This window comes from Lactuca serriola, chromosome 9, assembly GCF_051521515.1.
Source record: "Lactuca serriola cultivar US96UC23 chromosome 9, Lser_US96UC23_V15, whole genome shotgun sequence".
Classification (NCBI taxonomy): domain Eukaryota; kingdom Viridiplantae; phylum Streptophyta; class Magnoliopsida; order Asterales; family Asteraceae; genus Lactuca; species Lactuca serriola.
Genome location: NC_136416.1, coordinates 175,836,645 through 175,855,959, shown reverse-complemented (window position 1 = coordinate 175,855,959; position 19,315 = coordinate 175,836,645). Strand labels below are relative to the sequence as shown.

Sequence of the window (19,315 nt, the reverse complement as noted above, 5' to 3'; positions counted from 1 at the left end):
TCTTGGTCTTCCAAACTTTGGGTGTTACAGTGGGACCGGAAGGCCCCTAAGACACATTGACCGGAAGGTATCGTAGAGCTATAGCATCGAGTGACTTATGTGTTGTATATAGTATTTTGGGGAACTCACTAAGCATTTATGCTTACCGTGTTATGTGATATGTGTTTCAGGTACTAGCGAGGATCGCGGAAGGCGCCGACATGATTTGTACACACTGACAGAGGATTTTGTATTTGAGATTCTGGGATATGTTTTACCGTGATAACATTTGATACACTTGTGTTTTGAAATGATTTATATGAGATATGATATGGTTGAAAATCGAAAAATTGTTTTAAATTTTCACGTCGTTACAAAAATCATAATATATTAATGATTCATGATTCATGATTTATCCGAGCCAATTGTAATGTTTCTAGGATGAGGATCAACATGAAATAAACCGGTTGGTATCTACATATAATAGGAAAAATATATTAAAATTTTAGTAAAATATAAAAGCAGTTTTTTTTTTTTTTTTTTTTTTTTTTAATGGGCGTGTTCATTTGGGTGTGGGCGTCTTATGTTGTGAGTTTTTCTAAGTTTTATGCCCCAATATATTCTTTTTTAGTTCAAAGAAAAAGTTCCATTTTATTTTAGAGGAAAAATTATAAAATTATTTGACCACTTCTATTTTTTATGATCTTACAAATAAATGTTGACCACTTTTTTATATTATTTTACCACCTACTCAATCAATTTGAACTCTAGAACTAATAACTCACCTAATATCTTTTGACGACAACATCTCTGTCTATTCAATCGTTTTCTACAACTAAAAGCAAATACAAAAAAGAGATAAAATTAGCTATCACATTACTTATTCTATGACTAACAACAAAAAAATCTAGCAAGAAACATTTGAAGATTGAAATGTTACATGATGCAAATCGACTCATTTTTTTATTCCCTTTTTTGTTTATCTTCATCTGGTGATACCTTCAAAAAAGGGTATTAACAAGATGGTGTTAGATGTTCTTGAGGTACGAGGTGAATGCCAGTTTATATCAAGAACACATATCATAATTGTTTTCAACAAAAACCTAAAATCAATATCAAGATAGCCCTGAAGAAAAAAATAAACACATAAAAGCTATATAAAAAAACAGAAAATGGTGAAAAAAAATTGAGGAAAAGGAATAAAATAGTAACAAAAACCGTATAAAATGCAAAGCAAGAGGTTGGAGTGGTGTAAAAAACAAACTTATGAACAAATCAAAAAGACGAACACATTAATTGTGTGTATGTCGTCTTTCCAGTTTCTGCAACAGATAGAAAGATAGAGGCGGAGAATGAGCGACGATTCCCTTAATTCCTGAAACCAAGTGTAGAAATTAGGTTTTTGTCATCAAAATTGAGAAATAAACACCTGAAATCGAAACATAACAAATCAATTATAAGTCGTTGTATGGAGAAACAAATAATTGATTCGAAGAAAGAGAGGGCTAAGGTGAAATATGAAAGAAGAGAAGGAGATGAAATAAATGAGCGTTTGCGGTTGTGATCATAAGATGAAAGGGATTCGAGGTTACACAATGAGGAATCAAAGAGATAAGATTATGAATTGTTTGCGCATAGAGACATGAGAAGAGAAATTGTATATGGATTCGAGGTTGTAGAAGGAAGAATCGACTAAATCGTTGTGAAAGAAAACGTTTGCATCATTGAAATTAGTGAGGAAAATTTTCTTATATATCTTCCGGCACCATTAATCTTCGTATCTTCTTCCGTGCATTAAATTGAAAAGAAAATAATACATTCTGTTTACAAAACAGCAACCAAAGTAAACAAAAAAAAAGTAAAAACTAATATACTGTAAATATGTAAAAGTATATTTTCTAGAATTGAGTATCCTTTATCTAATTCGCGTTTCTTCAAATACACATTGCTAATGTAACGACGGCGGAAGTATCGGCGAATGAATACCGTTATCGGAAGGTTTACCATGAGTTACCTCCGGCTATCGTATGCACCGGCGGAGACATCTCTCTTCTCTCCTTCCGCCCTCTCCTTCCTCGTCCACCGTCGCCAGTGCTGCCGGAGACGGCTGTTTAGTACCTTCCAGTGCTCTGCCTCCGCAAAGCCGAAGAAGGAGAAAGTCATTGTTATATCTGGTCCTACCGGCGCCGGAAAAAGCCGGCTCGCACTAGAGCTCGCTAAAAAGCTTAATGGCGAGATAATTAGCGCAGACTCTGTCCAGGTATGTACAGAATTAGCTCTATCTAATTCCGACTTTCGAAGTTTATTATTGTATCAATCCTTCTCAATCGTCAATCCTTTCTGTTCACTGGATTTGCTTAAGGAAAATGAGTATTTGATGAGAAAAATGGTAGAAAAATCTTAGTTTCAGCTGCGAAGTGATTTCAGAATTACAAATAGGGTTGAACTTATGCTCTCCGAATCAATGATGACATATACGAACTTGATACTGTGTACTGTATAACATGATCCAAACTTAAATCGGTGTTCATTCATCGTCGAATTGAGTATAAGGACGTTGAAATCTACACTCAATTGGTCAATTTCGTAATCACTTGTGATGTTCTTCCTCATGCCAGGTCTATCAAGGTCTTGATGTTGGATCTGCAAAACCTTCTACAAGTGAAAGACAGGTAACATTGAGTTGAAACACATTCACAAATCACAATCCTTATCTTCAAACGCATACATCTGGCATCATAGTTTTCCTTTGTAGCTTTGCATCAACACTTTCATAGTTCACAAATATTCAACTGTTATGATTTTTTGCAGGAAGTGCCACATCACTTAATTGACATATTACACCCTGCTGAAGGTATTTATCCCTTAAATGCTGTAAACCATTGTTTCAGTCTACAAACTAACCATCTTTATCTCTTTCAACCAGATTATTCTGCTGGAAACTTCTATGATGATGGAAGACAAGCTACAAAAGATATTCTTAATAGAGGTCATGTCCCAATAGTTACTGGAGGAACTGGATTATACTTAAGATGGTATATTCTAATACATATAAACCTTTTTCATATCTGTTAATACTCTTTTTTTTTTTTTTTTTCTAAAGACTTGTTTAATCATGTGAAAGGTTTATATATGGGAAACCAGATGTCCCAAAGGCAACTCCAGAGATTACTTTAGAAGTGCAATCTTTGCTTTCTGATTTTGTGAAAAACTATGATTGGGATTCTGCTGTAAAATTTGTTGCTAAATCAGGTGATCCAACTGCTGAATCTTTACCTTCCAATGATTGGTATCGATTACATCGTAAGCTTGAAATCATTAAGGTCAGTTTAACTTTTAATGTTCATCAATGAGCAAATTGCAGATAATGAATCTTATGAGTTACATATTGGTATAAAATATAAATAAGTTGTTATTATGAGTTAAAATTATAGTAAATTGTTTTATATTGTAGTCTACAGGGTTACCTCCATCAGCATTTCCAGTACCTTATGATTCTTTCAAGGGACAAAAGGGGTCAAAGTCAACGAATCTTGACCTTGACCTTGACATTTCTACTAATTTGGATGAAAAAGAAAAGGAAAAGGAAAAGGATTTGGATTATGAGTTCATTTGTTTTTTTCTTTCAACATCAAGAACAGATCTTTATAGGTCAATTGACTTTAGGTGTGAAGATATGATTTCAGGTGAGTTATATTTTTATAGCTTTTGGGTTTGTTAAAGAATAAAGATTTTTTTTTTCCTTTTTTTTTTATGTTATATAATTAGGAGGAAATGGAATTTTATCTGAGGCAAAATGGCTTCTTGATTTGGGTCTTGAACCAAATTCAAATTCAGCTACACGAGCAATAGGTTATAGACAGGTATTTAATTTAATATTATATGTGGTTATTATTTTCTTTTTTTAATTATTTTTGGTTTTTTCCTTTATTTTTTTATTTAATGGGAAATTGTAGGCTATGGAATACCTCTTAAAGTGTGAAGAACAAGGGGGTAGAAGTTCAACACGTGAATTTTATGCGTTTTTATCTGAATTTCAAAAAGCATCAAGGTGATTCCTTCATTTTTTTTTTTAAATATTTTTTAATTAACATTCCTTATTTTTTTATTCCTTTTTTTTTTGTAAGGAATTTTGCAAAACGACAATTAACATGGTTTCGCAATGAGCCGATATATCATTGGATTGATGCATCAAGACCCCTCGTATGACTCATCTTCTAAATTTTTTTTTCTTTATTTTTTTTCCAATATTTTAATCTCAAAATTCAATTTAATTTCAGGAAGAAGTACTTAATTTTATATATAATTCATACCATGATGAAACCAAGAAATTGATAGTCCCTAAATCACTTGCAATGAAAAAAGACATGTCAGATCGACGAGAAATCTCACAACTAAAAACCTATCGAACTGAAAGAGGGTTTGCATTTTTCTATCTTTTAGTAAAAGAAAAAAAAATCATTTTACTATTTTTTTTTAAAATAAATAAATTGACATTAAACATATAATACAGGGTTTTCATCAACCAAGAGGATTGTTCAGATGTTTTAAACTGGATAAGTCAAAGTCAAAGTCAAAGTCGAAAGACCGAATTGATTGCGAATTAGCCTGTGAGCGATTATCTTTTTGGAAAATTGTAATATTTGAATGAGTATTATTAAATTATGAATGATTGATATGTTTATTAAGAATTAGAGTAAATTAATAATTTGGTTCTTATGTTTTACTAAAAAACATAAGTTCAATCCAAAATCCTAAGTTTTGAAGTCATTTTATATGGGTCAGGGACCATATGTGCAATGAAATACAAACTTAAGGACTATATTGGGACCATTTCAAAATATTGTGACTTTTTTTTATTTGATTGAATTATCGTATTAATAGTCTGATTTAATATGATAGTTTTAAACCATTTGTAAAATATATTACTTAAAAATCAACAAAAATACAATAATACTTAGCCATTGGCAATGTATATCAGTTAAAATTCAATGAAATACATTCAGAAAAATATGTAACAATGATCATTATCTTTTCTGATTTTAACTAATATGCTTTGTAAATGGTTTTGAATGGTGGTATTAAATCAACACGTTGATGAGATGATTAAAATAATAATAATAAAAAAAATCAGTAAGTTTGACTTTTTTTGGGTACCAAACTTATCATGTTTCTCAATACCATCATGAACATAAGCTATACATCCAAACACGTGAAAGTCCTCAATCAAGTGATCATAGTGAATGCATGTGTAACAGTCCAAAAAGCTTCACATATTTAGTATTTATATGTTTTTTTTTTCTTAAAGATGGTATAGATGTGCATAGCATATTGTCTATGCTCATGGTATGATATTCTTTCCTTATTTGTTTTCCTAAACATCGAAAATATTTGGTAAATTAAAGCTCTTAGTAAAATATTTGGTAAATAAATATACAAAATGTGTCAACTTGATAAATGTGTGACACTATAGAATCATATATTATTAGCAATATCACTTTATAATGATTCTTAGACATATAGATCCAACAGTGGGGAGGAAGGAAATCCAAGGGTTGACTTATTTTTTATCAACTCTTACAAGGGTGGTGGACCATGGTGATGTCACACTCTCAAAAAGTCCCAAAAACACACCTAGGTTTGTGTGCAGGACCGGCCCATGGGCCTGGGCAAACTAGGTAACTGCCCTGGACCCCCAAATGCCAAAGGGCCCCGATTTTTAACTTGTTATTTTGGATATATATATTAACAGCCCATTACTTTTTAGCTTGTTGGACTACTTCAACCCCCAATACTCTGATCATGAACTAATCCAAAATATGGAGCGTGGGAGAGAACGAGACTTACTCGGCATGCATCTGAATTCCACGGCGTTGTAACTCTTCAACAGTTAGATTTCTGTGGAAAATCCAAACATTGCCATGGAAAATCCAAATGACATCTTCTCCAAAAGCAAGAGTTAACAATCATTCTTCTATTTCTTATTCAAAATTTCAAATTAATCGATTTCTTTCATTCTTTTCTGATTTTCTGAATTCGTCCACAGCAACCATTAGTGAATCGAATGTTATTTTAGAATTGAGAGACTGATTATGTCTAGTTCTTTTCACGATTTCAAAAAACGGGAAACTCTATTGTTTCCCTTCTTTTTGTCGATTTCCTTTTTTTGATATAGCACCAATGGGAAGTTAATCAAGTTATTTGATTTATTTTAGGAATTTGGCCTAGAGACTTGAATCGAGAGTTCCAGTCACTGCCTTAATTGAATTTCTTTCTTAATTGCTAGAAATTTAAAGGTTCAATCTTTCAGAATTGATTGTTAGAGGTAAAATTGATTTATGATAATCTGACTATGAATCTCTGCATGTTCTATTGTTCTTGAAATTTCTTAATTTTTTTGAAATTCGATTTTTATGAGCTTGTTCAAGTTAGAGACATAATCGAATGTTAATATTTTTGAGTTAGAGACAGTTCTTGAACTCCATTGCTTAATTTTGATTTGTAACGTTAATATTCTTAATTTTGATTTATGAAATGTTACTCTTTTTATTTCTATTTCGATTTCTATGTCTTTGATGTGTATAGAATTTTCTATTGTTGTATAGTTTTTTCAACTACTTCTAGGTTATTAACAACAATAGGTACTCTTGATTTAAGCAATTCACCTAACAACTTTTTGTCGATGATAAATCTACTTCAGTTGGAGGGCAACAACTTGTGTACAGAGACTTTAATATTTTTGTACTTCTAATAGCATTGTACTTTTAGTTTTTCCCATCCTATGGTGTACGAATTTAAATGTATTGTTATTATATGTATAAAACAGTGTAATATACGAATACATAAAATTTTCGAAGGGCCCCATTTTTTATTTTGCCCCGGGCCTCCAATCGTCTTGGCCCGAACCTGTTTGTGTGCCAAGTTCCCAAAGTGTAATATTTTTTTTTCGAAAGTGTCGTATGATAGAGTAGAGTTCAAGTATTCCAAAAATTCGAACGGATTAATTTTTCGAGTTGTAGAATTCTAGGAAATCGCGTTTAAAGTTATGCGTCTAATTGACCTGAAACATCCGATTTTTCGACTTGCAAATATTTTTGCTAAAAATATTTCGAGTATGGAATTAAATATTAGACCATAGTTTGAGTCCAAAAAACGCTCTTGGAATTTCTATCTGAGGTGTGCAACTACCTCAACGGATCGATTCAGTTTTAGCAGTTTAAAGAAAATTAGTATTTACTGGTGTATTCTTATAATTGTCGTATCTTTTGCATACGAACTCCGTCTTGGACGTATTGTTTTTATATTTTTGAAAACAGGGGAACATGTACTATGAGATTAAAATGTGTGTTTTTGCTCATAACTGCTTAATACGAATTTTTAGTTTTTCAGACGTATTAACTAGGGTTGCAGTTTGTGCTTTATGATTCGTTTGAGATTTTCCACAAATGGAAGTAAGATACCATTTGGTATCTTATAATAGTTGTAATGAGACTATATATTTTTCAAAATATGCATTTAAGCTCAATAGGTCAAATTACAAAGAGTTTTGCAGTGAACTGACTGTCTACAGTTTTAGACCTAAATTTTGGGATGTCACACCGACTGTGTAAGAAACCATGATGTTTGATTATACATCTGACTGAATGTGCTGACCGATGAAAAATGACCATTTTACCTTGCTGAATAAACACAATTGTGTAAAAAGATAATCAAACAACCTAAATTCAGCGTATAGAATAAACATGATTGTGTAAAAAAAATCACAAAACAAATGCAACTCTTATGAATCTTGATCTAATCATTGGTGAGTTTCAACAATCTATTCAAAAATCACATATTTTAACCTACGAAGTACCAACTGTTTTGGCATTCAAAATTGCAAGAACTTTAATGAAAACTAACAAATATTTGAGCATGAACTACCAAACTGATCAACACCAACTGTTTTGGCGTCCAAAATCGCAAGAACCTGATTATGGATTCTTTTGGACATAACCAGAAAGCATGTTTGTATCTATAAAACGCATAACATCTGAAAACATGTCAAATGACTACTAGATAGTCCCAAAGATAACAGATAACAGAAAACAAAAACAAGATGCCAAACATCCTCAATTCAGACCTACAAAAGTGTATATAGCTTAATTTTAACCATTATAATCAACTAAAAGTGTCAAAAGAAGGTATATATACAATTGATTCAACCCTAATTTATATAGCAAAACGATTTGGAGATAATTTGATTACTAATTCTTTTTCCGATTTGGAGAAATCGATTTGATTACCAACAATTTTGAGGATGTCGATGGAAGAAGGAAGCGATGGCAATGACGATGATGGAGCATTGTTGATGGCGCTGGCAACAATGGCTGATGGGAGATGGAAGCAATGACGATGGCGATGGCGACAAGGATAAGGATTTTCGTCACTAATAAGAGGAGCGATATGGCTCACCATAACTCCACAACTTTTCATAATATGCCATCAAATTGCCCCCTATCTCATTCAATTCATACTTTAATTCTATACCGGTCAATACCACCATTGAAGATGATTGTTTTTGGTAACTTCAACCCTTATTTTTCTGTAGCTTATCTTGGGATTTTCGATTATTTCATTTATAAAGTGTTTTTTTATCCAAGAATAAGTTACAATTGAACCAATTATGAATGTCCTAGCACAATCATGCTCATTAATTAAGAACTTGATATGGAAAGATATTTCCTTACTCATTTGAGTAGCCCGTAAGGTCGTAATCTAAAAGGACATGTTGAGTTATTGTCATTTTTATAACATCGGGTGAATATCCTAATTGAATCATTTTTTCGTACCATAAGTTAAACCCATTATAAACAACAAAAATGCTAAACAATTACTTAAGTTCTTTAAAGTTACATAATCTCATGCCAATGATAGGTACCATTGTATCCCCATTGTATCCCATTTATCATTTTGGATCATGAATGGGGAACACATAGACTTATGCACCCTCATTTACTTCATCACCGATATCATATACATCATATCTAAGAATAACAATTATGTGGCTCAAAACGGATCAAGAGACTTCTTCAAATGGTATACTCATCATATGTTTCGTGATCAACATATAAGTAATTAGGCATAAATGAATACATATCATTATCAAAGTTATCACTTTTTTCATGTCTTTTGCTTTATCTTCCTAGTCCACTCAAGTATGGGTTCATTGTGGTGATTAATGTGTATACACTTACCCTTCCTTCATTATCATGCCCAACATTAAGAAACCCAACATATCATCATTATCTCTCAGTCCTCTCGACCCATCTTTCAATGACCTTTGTCCAAGACAATAGTAAGTGTCATCATGATTCTCGTTAGTCAAATTTTAAAGTAAATATATGAACTTCTTCAAAAATGTGGTGCTAAAATCAACATCCCTAACAAAAGCTTTAAGAAGGTCGAAGTATACTATTGGTTTCAGAACAAAGAGTCCTTTGTAGTGAATATCCACAGTTAGGAACCTACCGTTGTCGATTTCTTCTACACTAGACGAACATGTCATAAACAATTTCTTTGTAAGAAGCTTTGATTGTTGTGTGATTGTTTGTGTTTGAGAAAAACTACTCGAACTCTGATTTGTAATGGTGTGTAATCTCATTCAATGGAGGGATAATCTTTATAATAACCATGTAATATCCACATAAGCATTTATTTTTTTCTAATTTGTAAAATTATCGGATAAATTTATTATTGTGGGTGACCAAAGATTAGATTATTACGTGGACACCAATCTAAGATTATTGGTAATACATAGACAAAATAACCTAAATGTGTTGGTAATACTTGAACATTGACCTAAGTTTATTTATAATACATACACAACAAGAAAGATTAATACTATTTTTTTACTAAGTCAAAAAAGTTGATTATCCTCCTAATCATCATCCCTTTTCAAATTTTCAATTACAAATTACAATCGTTGAAGTAATTAGTCACTTTTAGCTTTTGCCTGTTAACCATTAACTTCTCTGTCGCTTGATCACTCTAGAAACAGCAGGTAGGAGAAAACAATGAAGTCTGCAATGTCCAGATCCATCCTCAAGAATTCTGCCTCTTCTTCTTTACTCCGCCGGGGTTACACCTCGGAGTGTGCTCTGGAGCGTAAAGTCGCCGTCTTGGGAGCAGCCGGCGGTATTGGACAGCCGCTTGCAGTTAAACCCTCTCGTATCTACCCTTTCTCTATACGACATAGCTGGCACTCCGTCGTAGATGTCAGATTGTCAGCCATGTCAACACCAGATCTGAGGTTCATCACAACTTAATCATTCCTTTCAATCTTACCGGTGTTCATTTCTTCGGATGATCACTTCTAGGGTTCCGATCTGTCGTATAGTGATTCTTCTCTTCGTCGTTGTAGTTTAATTAATTAAGCGTGATCTGTTCGTGTGATGTTTTTGTTATATAGAGGTGGTTGGTTACACTGCAATTGCCAAATACTGTCCTCATGTGAGTATCCATCACCATTTTCAAACATATGTTTACACATTCAACTTTTCATGATTCTGTTTCTGGTTATCTGAATGTTCTTTTCTTCAGGCATTTGTGCATTAGATCAGCAACCCTGTGAACTCCACTGTGCCAATTGCTTATGAGCTCATTGTTTTCTCAGGTATTAGTATTACCTGCTTTCTATTCTATGTTACTTATTTGCGTACTTTGCACAATTAATTTATCTGATTGGTGTTTTTGAATGAAGGCTACACTTCAAGCAAATAGTTTATCACATGAAGAGATAACTGCTCTTACAAAACGAAACACAAGATGGTGGAACAGAAGCTGTGAAAGGGTTCTGCTACATTGTCAATGGCGTAAGTTTTTACTCATATTTCCACTTGCTTTTGTTTAGTTAATCCCCAACCCTAATGATCTATATATACTCTGAGGTTTCCTAAACTAACCCTAATCCGTAATCCTTATCGATAAACTAAGTAATAAATAACAAGTGATATGAATAAAAAATGACTATCAACTAGTAATAAAGTATAAAACTAAGCCTCCAACATTAATCCATAGATACAAAAATATATCCTTAATGACATGCTATATTATGTGTCTTCATTACTATCGATTCTCTAGTTATATTGAATACAAATTCATTAAGAAAAAGTGTTAGCCCTTTAGTTGATTGAGAATAAAGTGTAACATATAGTATATAATGCAAATAGTTCATTGTATTACTATTAATTAGTTTCCTAAAATTGTAGTGGCTTGGTATTTGGTAACCAAACTATTGAATTAGGGTTAATTTAGGAAACATCGAGTATATATAAGATCATTAGGGTTAAGGATTAGGGATTTTTCGGGATCTTGTGTAACACTTTAACAAAAAAATTCCATACAACCATAACCATAAAAGTAATTGCACAAGTCATAACATCGGATGGTGTTACTAAATTCATCAAAACGTGAAAATAGATATATCGCGCTATATCTATGATCTATCTTAACTTCATCCATAGATACAACTATCTTTCGACTCTTCATTTGTATCTCTAAATTGGATACTCCAAAATGTCTCTCACTTGAGCCTATCCTCTAGTTATCTGAAATACATATTCATTTAGAAAAAGTGTTAGGCCTTTAGCCTATTGGGAATAAAGTGTAACATATAACAATATACTGCAAATAAACACATTGCTTCATGAATTAACCGTTGTTATTTTTTTTATTATTATTAATTAGTTTCCTAAAACTCTAGTGACTTGGTAATCAAGATATTGAATTAGGGTTAGTTTCCGAAATCTCAATCTCGAGTATATATAGAGAATTAGGGTTTTAAGAATTTGGTATGCAAAATCGAGTTAAGAAACCCTAGAGACCACCTACTTTATATTAAGTAAATGGTGCTATCATAATTCATATACTTGAATTCTTATAAGAAATTTACTTGTGATCCCTTTATCACTTAAAGATCTATACGTACATCATAAGTAGATGCATACCTTTATATGATATTCTTTCTCACTTTGGGTTTTTAACGACAATCTAAACCTAGATCTTTATTCATGTATCATTACCTTAAAACGTTCCTAGACATACATAAAACACTATTTCATTCTTAAAACCCCACAAACATGTTACCTAAAATGGTATCCTAGGAGAAATACATGGTAATTCGTACTTTTTGTAGCTAGAATACCACCAATCTAGCATATCATTATGCCAATAAATTTATTATTTAACAAAATACTAAACACCCCATACCGATTTTTATAATTGCTCGAGCCAAGTAATTTAATATGGATACGATTTTGATCATTCTTACTTGTTTTAAAAGTTTTTCAATTATGGTGATACAATACAATAGTTTAATGCACAAATTGTTATGTACGAATCAACTATCATAAATAGGTTGTAGGTTAGTTTTATGTAAAAATTAATTAATAATCAATAAATAATGTTTGCATGCAGGTGAGACCAGGGAAAAATGGTGTGGAGAAGTGCTAGTTGGCTCACTTTCAAACTATGACAAACAAAGAAAAGCACTTCTTCCAATAATCACATTTCAATAGAAATAGAATCCTTTCTTTCAAAACCAAGATTGACATGAAGATAAAGCAAACAGGTTGTACAACATTTGACAGCATTTGACGTGTGTATGTGTGTGTGTGTATATATATATATATATATATATATATATATATATATATATATGGTTAAAGGGTAAAGTTGAAAAATACAAAAAACAAAACAAACAAGTGTATGTACATACATGCCTACTACACCTATGTTTTTAATTTGGCAGATGTCACATAACTATTATTATTACAAAGAATCAAACACCACTCACCCACAACTTATGATGAAAACAATCCAGCGGATTTGGATTTGGATTTGGATTTGGATTTGGATTTGGTCAATAATATCAAAAACCTAAACTAACACTGGTAGCAATTTTTAGCAACCTACTTTTGCTACACCATATTCTAACAAAAATCTAATTCATACAAATCCTAATTTTTTCTTTTCATATCACGCATATGAAAAGCATTTTTCCAAATTTCACAAAGTTGAAGGATAATCTGCAAAATAAGGAAAGAGAGAAATTAGGGCATTTTACTTTCAAAAGTGTACCTTAACCAATCTGTGTAGTTGAATGACATTACTATTTTATTTATTCGAAGAAAAACAACTCAAAAGGGCTAAAAAATGATGACATTTCTAAAATGCAACATCCTCATTAGTCATTAGATTTATTCACCACGTACATCCAATAAAAGATAAGAATATATAATACTCTTTTAAGAGTAAACAAGAGAATGAGCAGCAATCTTAGTTTATCTTCAGATCCTTTATTTTAGATGCTGCAATTCACAATCTACTTTCAACACAAGTTAAAACATTTTAACAAGGTTGATCAAATTTCAAACTGGTAAACAGTTGTTATATAAAACCTTACATGTTTACCATTTTAGCTTTTTAAAAACAAATAATAGCATGCAAATTTTGTATTGATTTCAATTAATGAGCTAGTAAAAAATTAGCATATATGTTAATTAAAAAGCACGGAATTTATAAGCTTAGGCTACCTTAATCTGCTCCAGTCAACTCCTAGGTCAACGCCCCGCATCCGATCCATCTGCAGATGAGCTGTCACTGTCTGAATCTACATCAAAAAGAAAAAATTAAAACATTTCAATTCAACACAAGTCTATAATATAAAGAGCATCCCAACAAAGGGTAAAATAGTAAATTACCACTTGAAGATGATCCAGAATCACTGCTTGAACTGCTTGAACTACTAGACCTACTCACATTATCCCCATTAACATCTCCTTGATTTGTAGGAGGACTATTACCAACATTTTTCTCATCTGCTTATTAAACCAAATTATATTCCATTAGCACATGCATATCAATAATTAAAAATCAAAAAAAAAAAAAAAAAAAAAAATCTTTAAAGTTACCTGCTTTCTTATCCTTTAGTCCTTCCGGGATAGATTTTGTTGGATTCTGCAATAACATAATAAAATCAAAAACATTAATTTTTTTAAAGAAAAAAACGTTTAAAGAAAAAAAAAAGGGGGAATGATTCATACTTGTACCATGGTCCGATTAACATTTCCACCTAAAGATCTTGCCTGTTGAGCAAGTTCAGCTTTCCTTCTGTGTTTACTCAAACTCTTCTTATAATTTGTAACAAATCTATCAAGCTCCCATAAAGTTTCAATATCAACACTATCGATATCAACTTCAATCTCATCATCATGTTGTGAAAGTGAAGTATTACTCTTCTTGATAATCTGAACAATATTGTCAAGCTTTTCAGAAGGTAAACTCTGAAGATTTGCACTCAGCTTTTGCTTCTCTTCATATGTCATGTTCCTCTTGTTTAAATCCTTGGCTTTAGGTTTCTTGGGTACTGGTGTCCTACTCACAGGGGCAAGATTGGAAGGTTTTTGTCTATTCAAGAAAGGTAGACTCATAGGGGCATGTGGAAAATTATTAACCTGAGTTTGAACCTTTCTTGAATTTGTATCATAACTTGTTCCATTTCTCCAATCTGATTCAATCACTTCCCATCTTTCTTCAAAGATATTTGATAACTGTTCAGCCATAACATGGACATCTTGCCCTTGAGGATTATAAGTCATGGCATTATGAAATGTGAGTCTGACATCTTCTGCAAATTCACCGGGTGTTTTGTAGAAGTTTTGAGCTAATCGGCTCTTAATTGTGCCAAAATCCATGGGGTGTTTGATGATGTCATGGTAATCATGGAGTCCTAGAAGCTTCGCGTTAACAGGCTCATTAAACACCCAACCATGTTTATGCTTCATTAACCTCTGAAGCAAATTGCTACAATTTCTAAACACTTGATTCTTGTGTCTTTCTAAACCAATGGTGTAATCCGATTCCCTGTTGTATTTTCTTCCATTGTTTGATTTTGATCTCTTGTTAGTTTCAGGAGGTAATCTATCTTTTCCAAGAAGGAATTCTGAATTTCTGTAATATTGATTAGCCTTTGGTGTTCTTTTCTCTTTTTCAACAAATTCACCAGTTCCAAGGCTGTTATCAAGAATTGATATGTTTAGAGGTGGTCTGAATCGCGTTGTTTGTGTTGTTTCTTGATTTGATAAAGGACCAATTTCAGAGTTGACTCTCATTAAGGCTCTTCTGTCTATAACATCAGGACCTATTTCAGAATGAACCCTTGATAAAGCTCTTCTGTCCATGTAATCTGTACCCATTTCTGAATTGACTCTAAGAAGTGTTCTTCTATCTATTGGGACATTACCTGGATACTGTGAATGAGTGTAGGTTTCATCATTGCCGGAAGTAGCAAGATTGGTTGAATAATCGGTGATTTCAGCTTCTTTATCTTCAAGCTTTTGAAATAAACTTCTAACTCGATCCAATTCTGCTTTGAACTTCGCCCTAACCTCCTTAATTTCATTTTTGGGCGTTGATGCTTCCAGATAAATCTTCACACGATCATCCACCAACGTGACAATAGGTCTTCTTGCAATTCCATTTCCGTTAGGAACAACGGTTTCCATAGCAACATCTTCAGGCCGTGGATTTTGACTGGAAGAATCATTTGAGGTTTCCGATATCCGTCTCAACGTTTGCTCCCTTTGAAAATTCGCGTCTTCGGTTGCTAGGGTTTGGTCGTTGTTTGCGTTGGTGATTGGAGAAGCGGGGGTCGCGGTGGTAACCGGAGAACTTGGGGTGGCGGTGGTAGATGTAACGGCGGAGACGGCGACGGTGGTGGCGGCGTTTTTATTACCCTTTTTAGGTCTTCTGGTATAGACTTTATTGCCCTCGACCCACTTACTCTTCTCTTTGTTTATCTTATCCGCATCTAATGTCCCTGAAGCCATACATATACGAACACTCACTCTCTGAGAAAACTAATTAACAAAATCGAAAATTTATAAACCCTAGCTTTTATTCTTTCAAAAAAAATAATAAGGAAAAAGGTAAAAGAAAACCCTAACTTTATCAGAACAACCAGAAGAACTCCGATTTCTTCGAAGGAAAACGAAGAAATCGAATTGGTTCGACGAAGCTAGGGTTTGGAACAACCTAAAAGATTCAACAAATCAAACCCCAGAACGAAAACATAATCGAACCCTACGAACAAAATCGAACCGTAAAATCACAGATATCGAACCCTAAAACCAGATCTGATGGTAAGAACGCTTCGAATCGGAGAAAAACGGAGATCAAAATTCACACGGAATCAGGGTTTTTCGGTGGTATGACGATGCTGATCCGTGACGAAAGAGGGGAAAAAATAAAATTAAAAATTAAAAAATAATAATAAAATCAAGAAATTTTCAAAAAAGATAAAATTAAAAATTGAAAAAGATAAAAATTAGGGTTTGCAAATTGGGGGCGATTCAGAAGTGTTGTAGATCGGAGCTCTCTCTCTCTCTCTCTCTCTCTCTCTCTCTGACTGATGAAGCGCGAGTAGTGGTGGCTGCTTATTTTATATCACACGCGCTTCGATTCCTATTTGACTATGTCGGTTAGTTGCCGCTTTTTATATAAAAATTGATTACTTTCTATTATATTTTAGACAAAATAGCAAAAATGGTCCATATGGTTTGTTATATTTTTAAATACGGCCTAAATCTGTTTAAAAATGTAGATGTGGCCCTTTATGTTGTGAATATGGTTAACGTTACTTAAAATTGAAATGTTTAAAAATGTAGATGTGGCCTTTATGTTGTGAATATGGTTAACGTTGCTTAAAATTGAAATGAGTGTTGTACATTTAATACGGTTATTTTCTATTTTTTTAGAGCAATTTGTAAAAAAGTCAGTATATTATTATAAAATTTTGAATTTGACATTGAGTTTTTTCTTTTGTAATTATATCATTTTATGTATAATTTTGTTGCAATATCGACCATCGATTATGTTTGTTCTTCTGGTAACAACTTTTCCCGAATTGCAATAAAATCATTATGTTTACCAAAATTGCGATTTTAATACTGTGTTTTTTCTTATTTATGTCACTATATTTATAATTTTGTTGCAATAAGATTTATCAACAATTTTATTTATAATAGTGATTGATCCACTTACGGGAGAGGTGTCTAAAAGGTTTACATTGACTTGGTTGTTAGATTTTAGAAAGGCTATATGCCGAAATTGTAACAGCCCGGATTTCCAGGTATCTTTATTGTTTATGATTTTGGTGTTTTGAGAGGGGACTCAGCGAGTCGGAGCTCAGACTCGCCGAGTAGGGACGCGATTCTGGACGCGGGATTCGCCTGGACTCGGCGAGTCCAGGATATGGACTCGGCGAGTCCGCACTGTTTAATGAAACCCTAATTTCTCGGGTTTGGGACCTATTTAAAGGGGCCTTATGGCCGTCAATTGTACCCAGCAGTCCATAGAGAGAAACCCTAGAGTGCTTTAGCGATTTGAGAGAGAAAGGAAGCATTTCTTGACCTTTGTGTGTTGTTTAGCAAAGAAGAGGGAAGTCCTAGCCAAGAGGAAGCAAAGGAGGTTGCTATTCTGTGGATTTGAAGCTTAGATCATCGATCTAAAGGTATGATTTCGGCTCATCTTCTGTTTTGTGGAGTATATTTGGATTTAGGGTTTCTTGTGGCCTTTGTTGGGTTGATTTGATGGCCAAATAGTCCCTTGCTAGTGATGAGGCTTTGGATCTGGATCCATAGCGGTCCAAAGAGCCTCATTCATCAAGCTTTATGAAGATCAATGGAGGTTATGACCTTGAGTTGTGATATTTGTTGATAAGTCTTCATATATGGACATATAGAGGTTGTATGTATACCAAGTCTGGGGCTTTACGTGGTGAATCAGTCTAGGAAGGCCAGATCTATGAATTGATGGAACAGATCTGACCTTAAAAGTGAGTTTGAGTGATTGCATGGCATGTACTCGCCGAGTCCGATGAGTAGACTCAGCGAGTAGCTTGAAGATTTCCTTGGATCGGCCAGTGAGTGGTCCAGTCGAGTCATGGGTTGACTCAGTGAGTCAGGGCGAGTTAGGGAAGGGTGGTCAAGTGGTCTGAGTCGAGCTGGGACTCGCAGAGTTGTTCTTGAGACTCGGCGAGTTGAGTCGGGGTGGCCCCGCGATTCTTCCAGGTGGAACTCGTCGAGTCAGGGGGAGTACTCGACGTGTAAGAAGGGAATCCTAGAGAGTTGGTGAAAACGTCTAGACTCGCCGAGTTGCCCTTGTGCACTCGCCGAGTCCGGTCAAAGTTGACCGTTGACCGTTGACCAGAGTTGACATGTGTTGACTTCTTAGGGATAGTCAACCTTAGAGATGAAAAGTGTTAATAAGAGATGTATGATGTTATAGGGAGATTGTAGCTTGGAGGATCGAGCTCGAGTGATTTCGGGATTTGCTAGCTATCGATATTCACGAGGTGAGTCTTCTCACTATACTGTACCCGAAAGGGTTTGATTGTGTGACCGGAAGGTCGGATATGATATGAGACATATGTGTTATATGTGATAAGTTAATTGTTATATGTGCTATGTATGATATGTTTAAGGTGGGCCGGAAGGCATTATGTTATGGGCGGGAAGGCGAATATGTTATGGGCCGGAAGGCATCGTAATGTGGACCGAAGGGTTGGCGTGGGTAGGACCGGAAGGTTTACCCAGCAGGGACGAAAGTCCCCTGAGACACATGGACCGGAAGGTCAGGGCCTGGAAAGGCGTATGTGCGTAAGTTGTATTTTGGGGGAACTCACTAAGCATTTATGCTTATAGTTGTCGTGTATGTGTTTCAGGTACTAGTGAGGACCGTGGGAAGGCGTCGGCGTGATCTGTACACACTGATAGATGATTTATGATCTTGGGATTCATATGATTTGTATTATGACATGATACGTTGGATATTTATGCCTTGTTTTGGATGAAAATACATTTTTAGAAATTAAAAACTTGTTTTAAAATTTCCGTCGTTACAGAAATGGTCCTGCCTCCCAACTATTATGTGATAGAATTCTCGGTATTTATTGGGATTAGTGAAATATCTAGCTTTCAATACCAGATTGTCATAGGGATTATTAAGTTATAGTATTATAGGTTAATACTTATTAGGCGCGTTATCCAGATAGCTGTCAATCATCTGAATAATTGTCAATGTGAGTTGTCTCATTATACTTTATGTTATAATATATGCTCATGTATGTTAGGATAGATTACTGGTAGAGTGAAGTTGATAGTATAATCTCTATGCGCTTAAGTGTAAATGTACTTGAAACTAATATAGTAGGAAGTATAAATGTGTTTGTTCTAGTAGAGTCTACAGTGCAGTCTTTATGTGCGTAATTGTTGTGATATTAGATTTAGTTAGAGGA

The 19,315-nt window shown here is 33.8% G+C and overlaps 2 protein-coding genes and 1 long non-coding RNA gene across 5 annotated transcripts; 2 read left to right on the top strand and 1 right to left on the bottom strand.

Moving 5' to 3' along the window:
• The first annotated feature begins 1,901 nt into the window (after positions 1-1,901).
• On the top strand, positions 1,902-4,749 carry IPT9 (isopentenyltransferase 9). Its single transcript, XM_079021167.1, has 11 exons — positions 1,902-2,239; positions 2,598-2,651; positions 2,791-2,833; positions 2,906-3,014; positions 3,104-3,302; positions 3,434-3,665; positions 3,748-3,842; positions 3,936-4,030; positions 4,107-4,182; positions 4,260-4,399; positions 4,493-4,749. The coding sequence occupies exons 1-11, from the start codon at positions 1,958-1,960 to the stop codon at positions 4,584-4,586; spliced, it is 1,419 nt and encodes a 472-aa protein (XP_078877293.1). The 5' UTR covers positions 1,902-1,957; the 3' UTR covers positions 4,587-4,749.
• Positions 4,750-9,933: 5,184 nt separating this feature from the next.
• On the top strand, positions 9,934-18,874 carry LOC145074685 (uncharacterized). Of its 3 annotated transcripts, none has more exons than XR_013691994.1 (8): positions 9,934-10,470; positions 10,561-10,633; positions 10,721-10,832; positions 12,436-16,498; positions 17,046-17,149; positions 17,448-17,530; positions 18,307-18,651; positions 18,743-18,874. It is a non-coding gene; the product is annotated as an uncharacterized LOC145074685 (long non-coding RNA). The 3 variants fall into 3 exon arrangements; XR_013691995.1 differs by lacking the exon at positions 18,743-18,874 and having other exon boundaries at positions 9,936-10,470; positions 18,307-18,373; positions 18,503-18,666; XR_013691993.1 differs by lacking the exons at positions 17,046-17,149; positions 17,448-17,530; positions 18,307-18,651; positions 18,743-18,874 and having other exon boundaries at positions 9,952-10,470; positions 12,436-12,610.
• On the bottom strand, positions 12,694-15,848 carry LOC145074683 (transcription factor GTE4-like). The gene is made up of 5 exons (XM_079021014.1): positions 14,064-15,848; positions 13,932-13,977; positions 13,722-13,838; positions 13,554-13,630; positions 12,694-13,046 (listed from the first exon to the last, which is right to left on the bottom strand). Exons 1-4 carry the CDS (start codon positions 15,846-15,848, stop codon positions 13,581-13,583), a joined length of 1,998 nt encoding a protein of 665 aa, XP_078877140.1. The 3' UTR covers positions 12,694-13,046; positions 13,554-13,580.
• Positions 18,875-19,315: the final 441 nt, after the last annotated feature.

Excerpts from the sequence above, each read along its gene's own strand:
- IPT9 (XM_079021167.1), top strand. The coding sequence starts at position 1,958 with ATGAATACCGTTATCGGAAGGTTTACCATGAGTTACCTCCGGCTATCG. Across the intron at positions 2,652-2,790 it reads CTTCTACAAGTGAAAGACAG|GAAGTGCCACATCACTTAAT; the intron begins GTAACATTGAGT and ends GATTTTTTGCAG. Across the intron at positions 3,303-3,433 it reads GTAAGCTTGAAATCATTAAG|TCTACAGGGTTACCTCCATC; the intron begins GTCAGTTTAACT and ends TTTATATTGTAG.
- LOC145074683 (XM_079021014.1), bottom strand. The coding sequence starts at position 15,848 with ATGGCTTCAGGGACATTAGATGCGGATAAGATAAACAAAGAGAAGAGT. Across the intron at positions 13,978-14,063 it reads TTAATCGGACCATGGTACAA|AATCCAACAAAATCTATCCC; the intron begins GTATGAATCATT and ends ATGTTATTGCAG. Across the intron at positions 13,631-13,721 it reads TTCTGGATCATCTTCAAGTG|ATTCAGACAGTGACAGCTCA; the intron begins GTAATTTACTAT and ends TTTTTGATGTAG.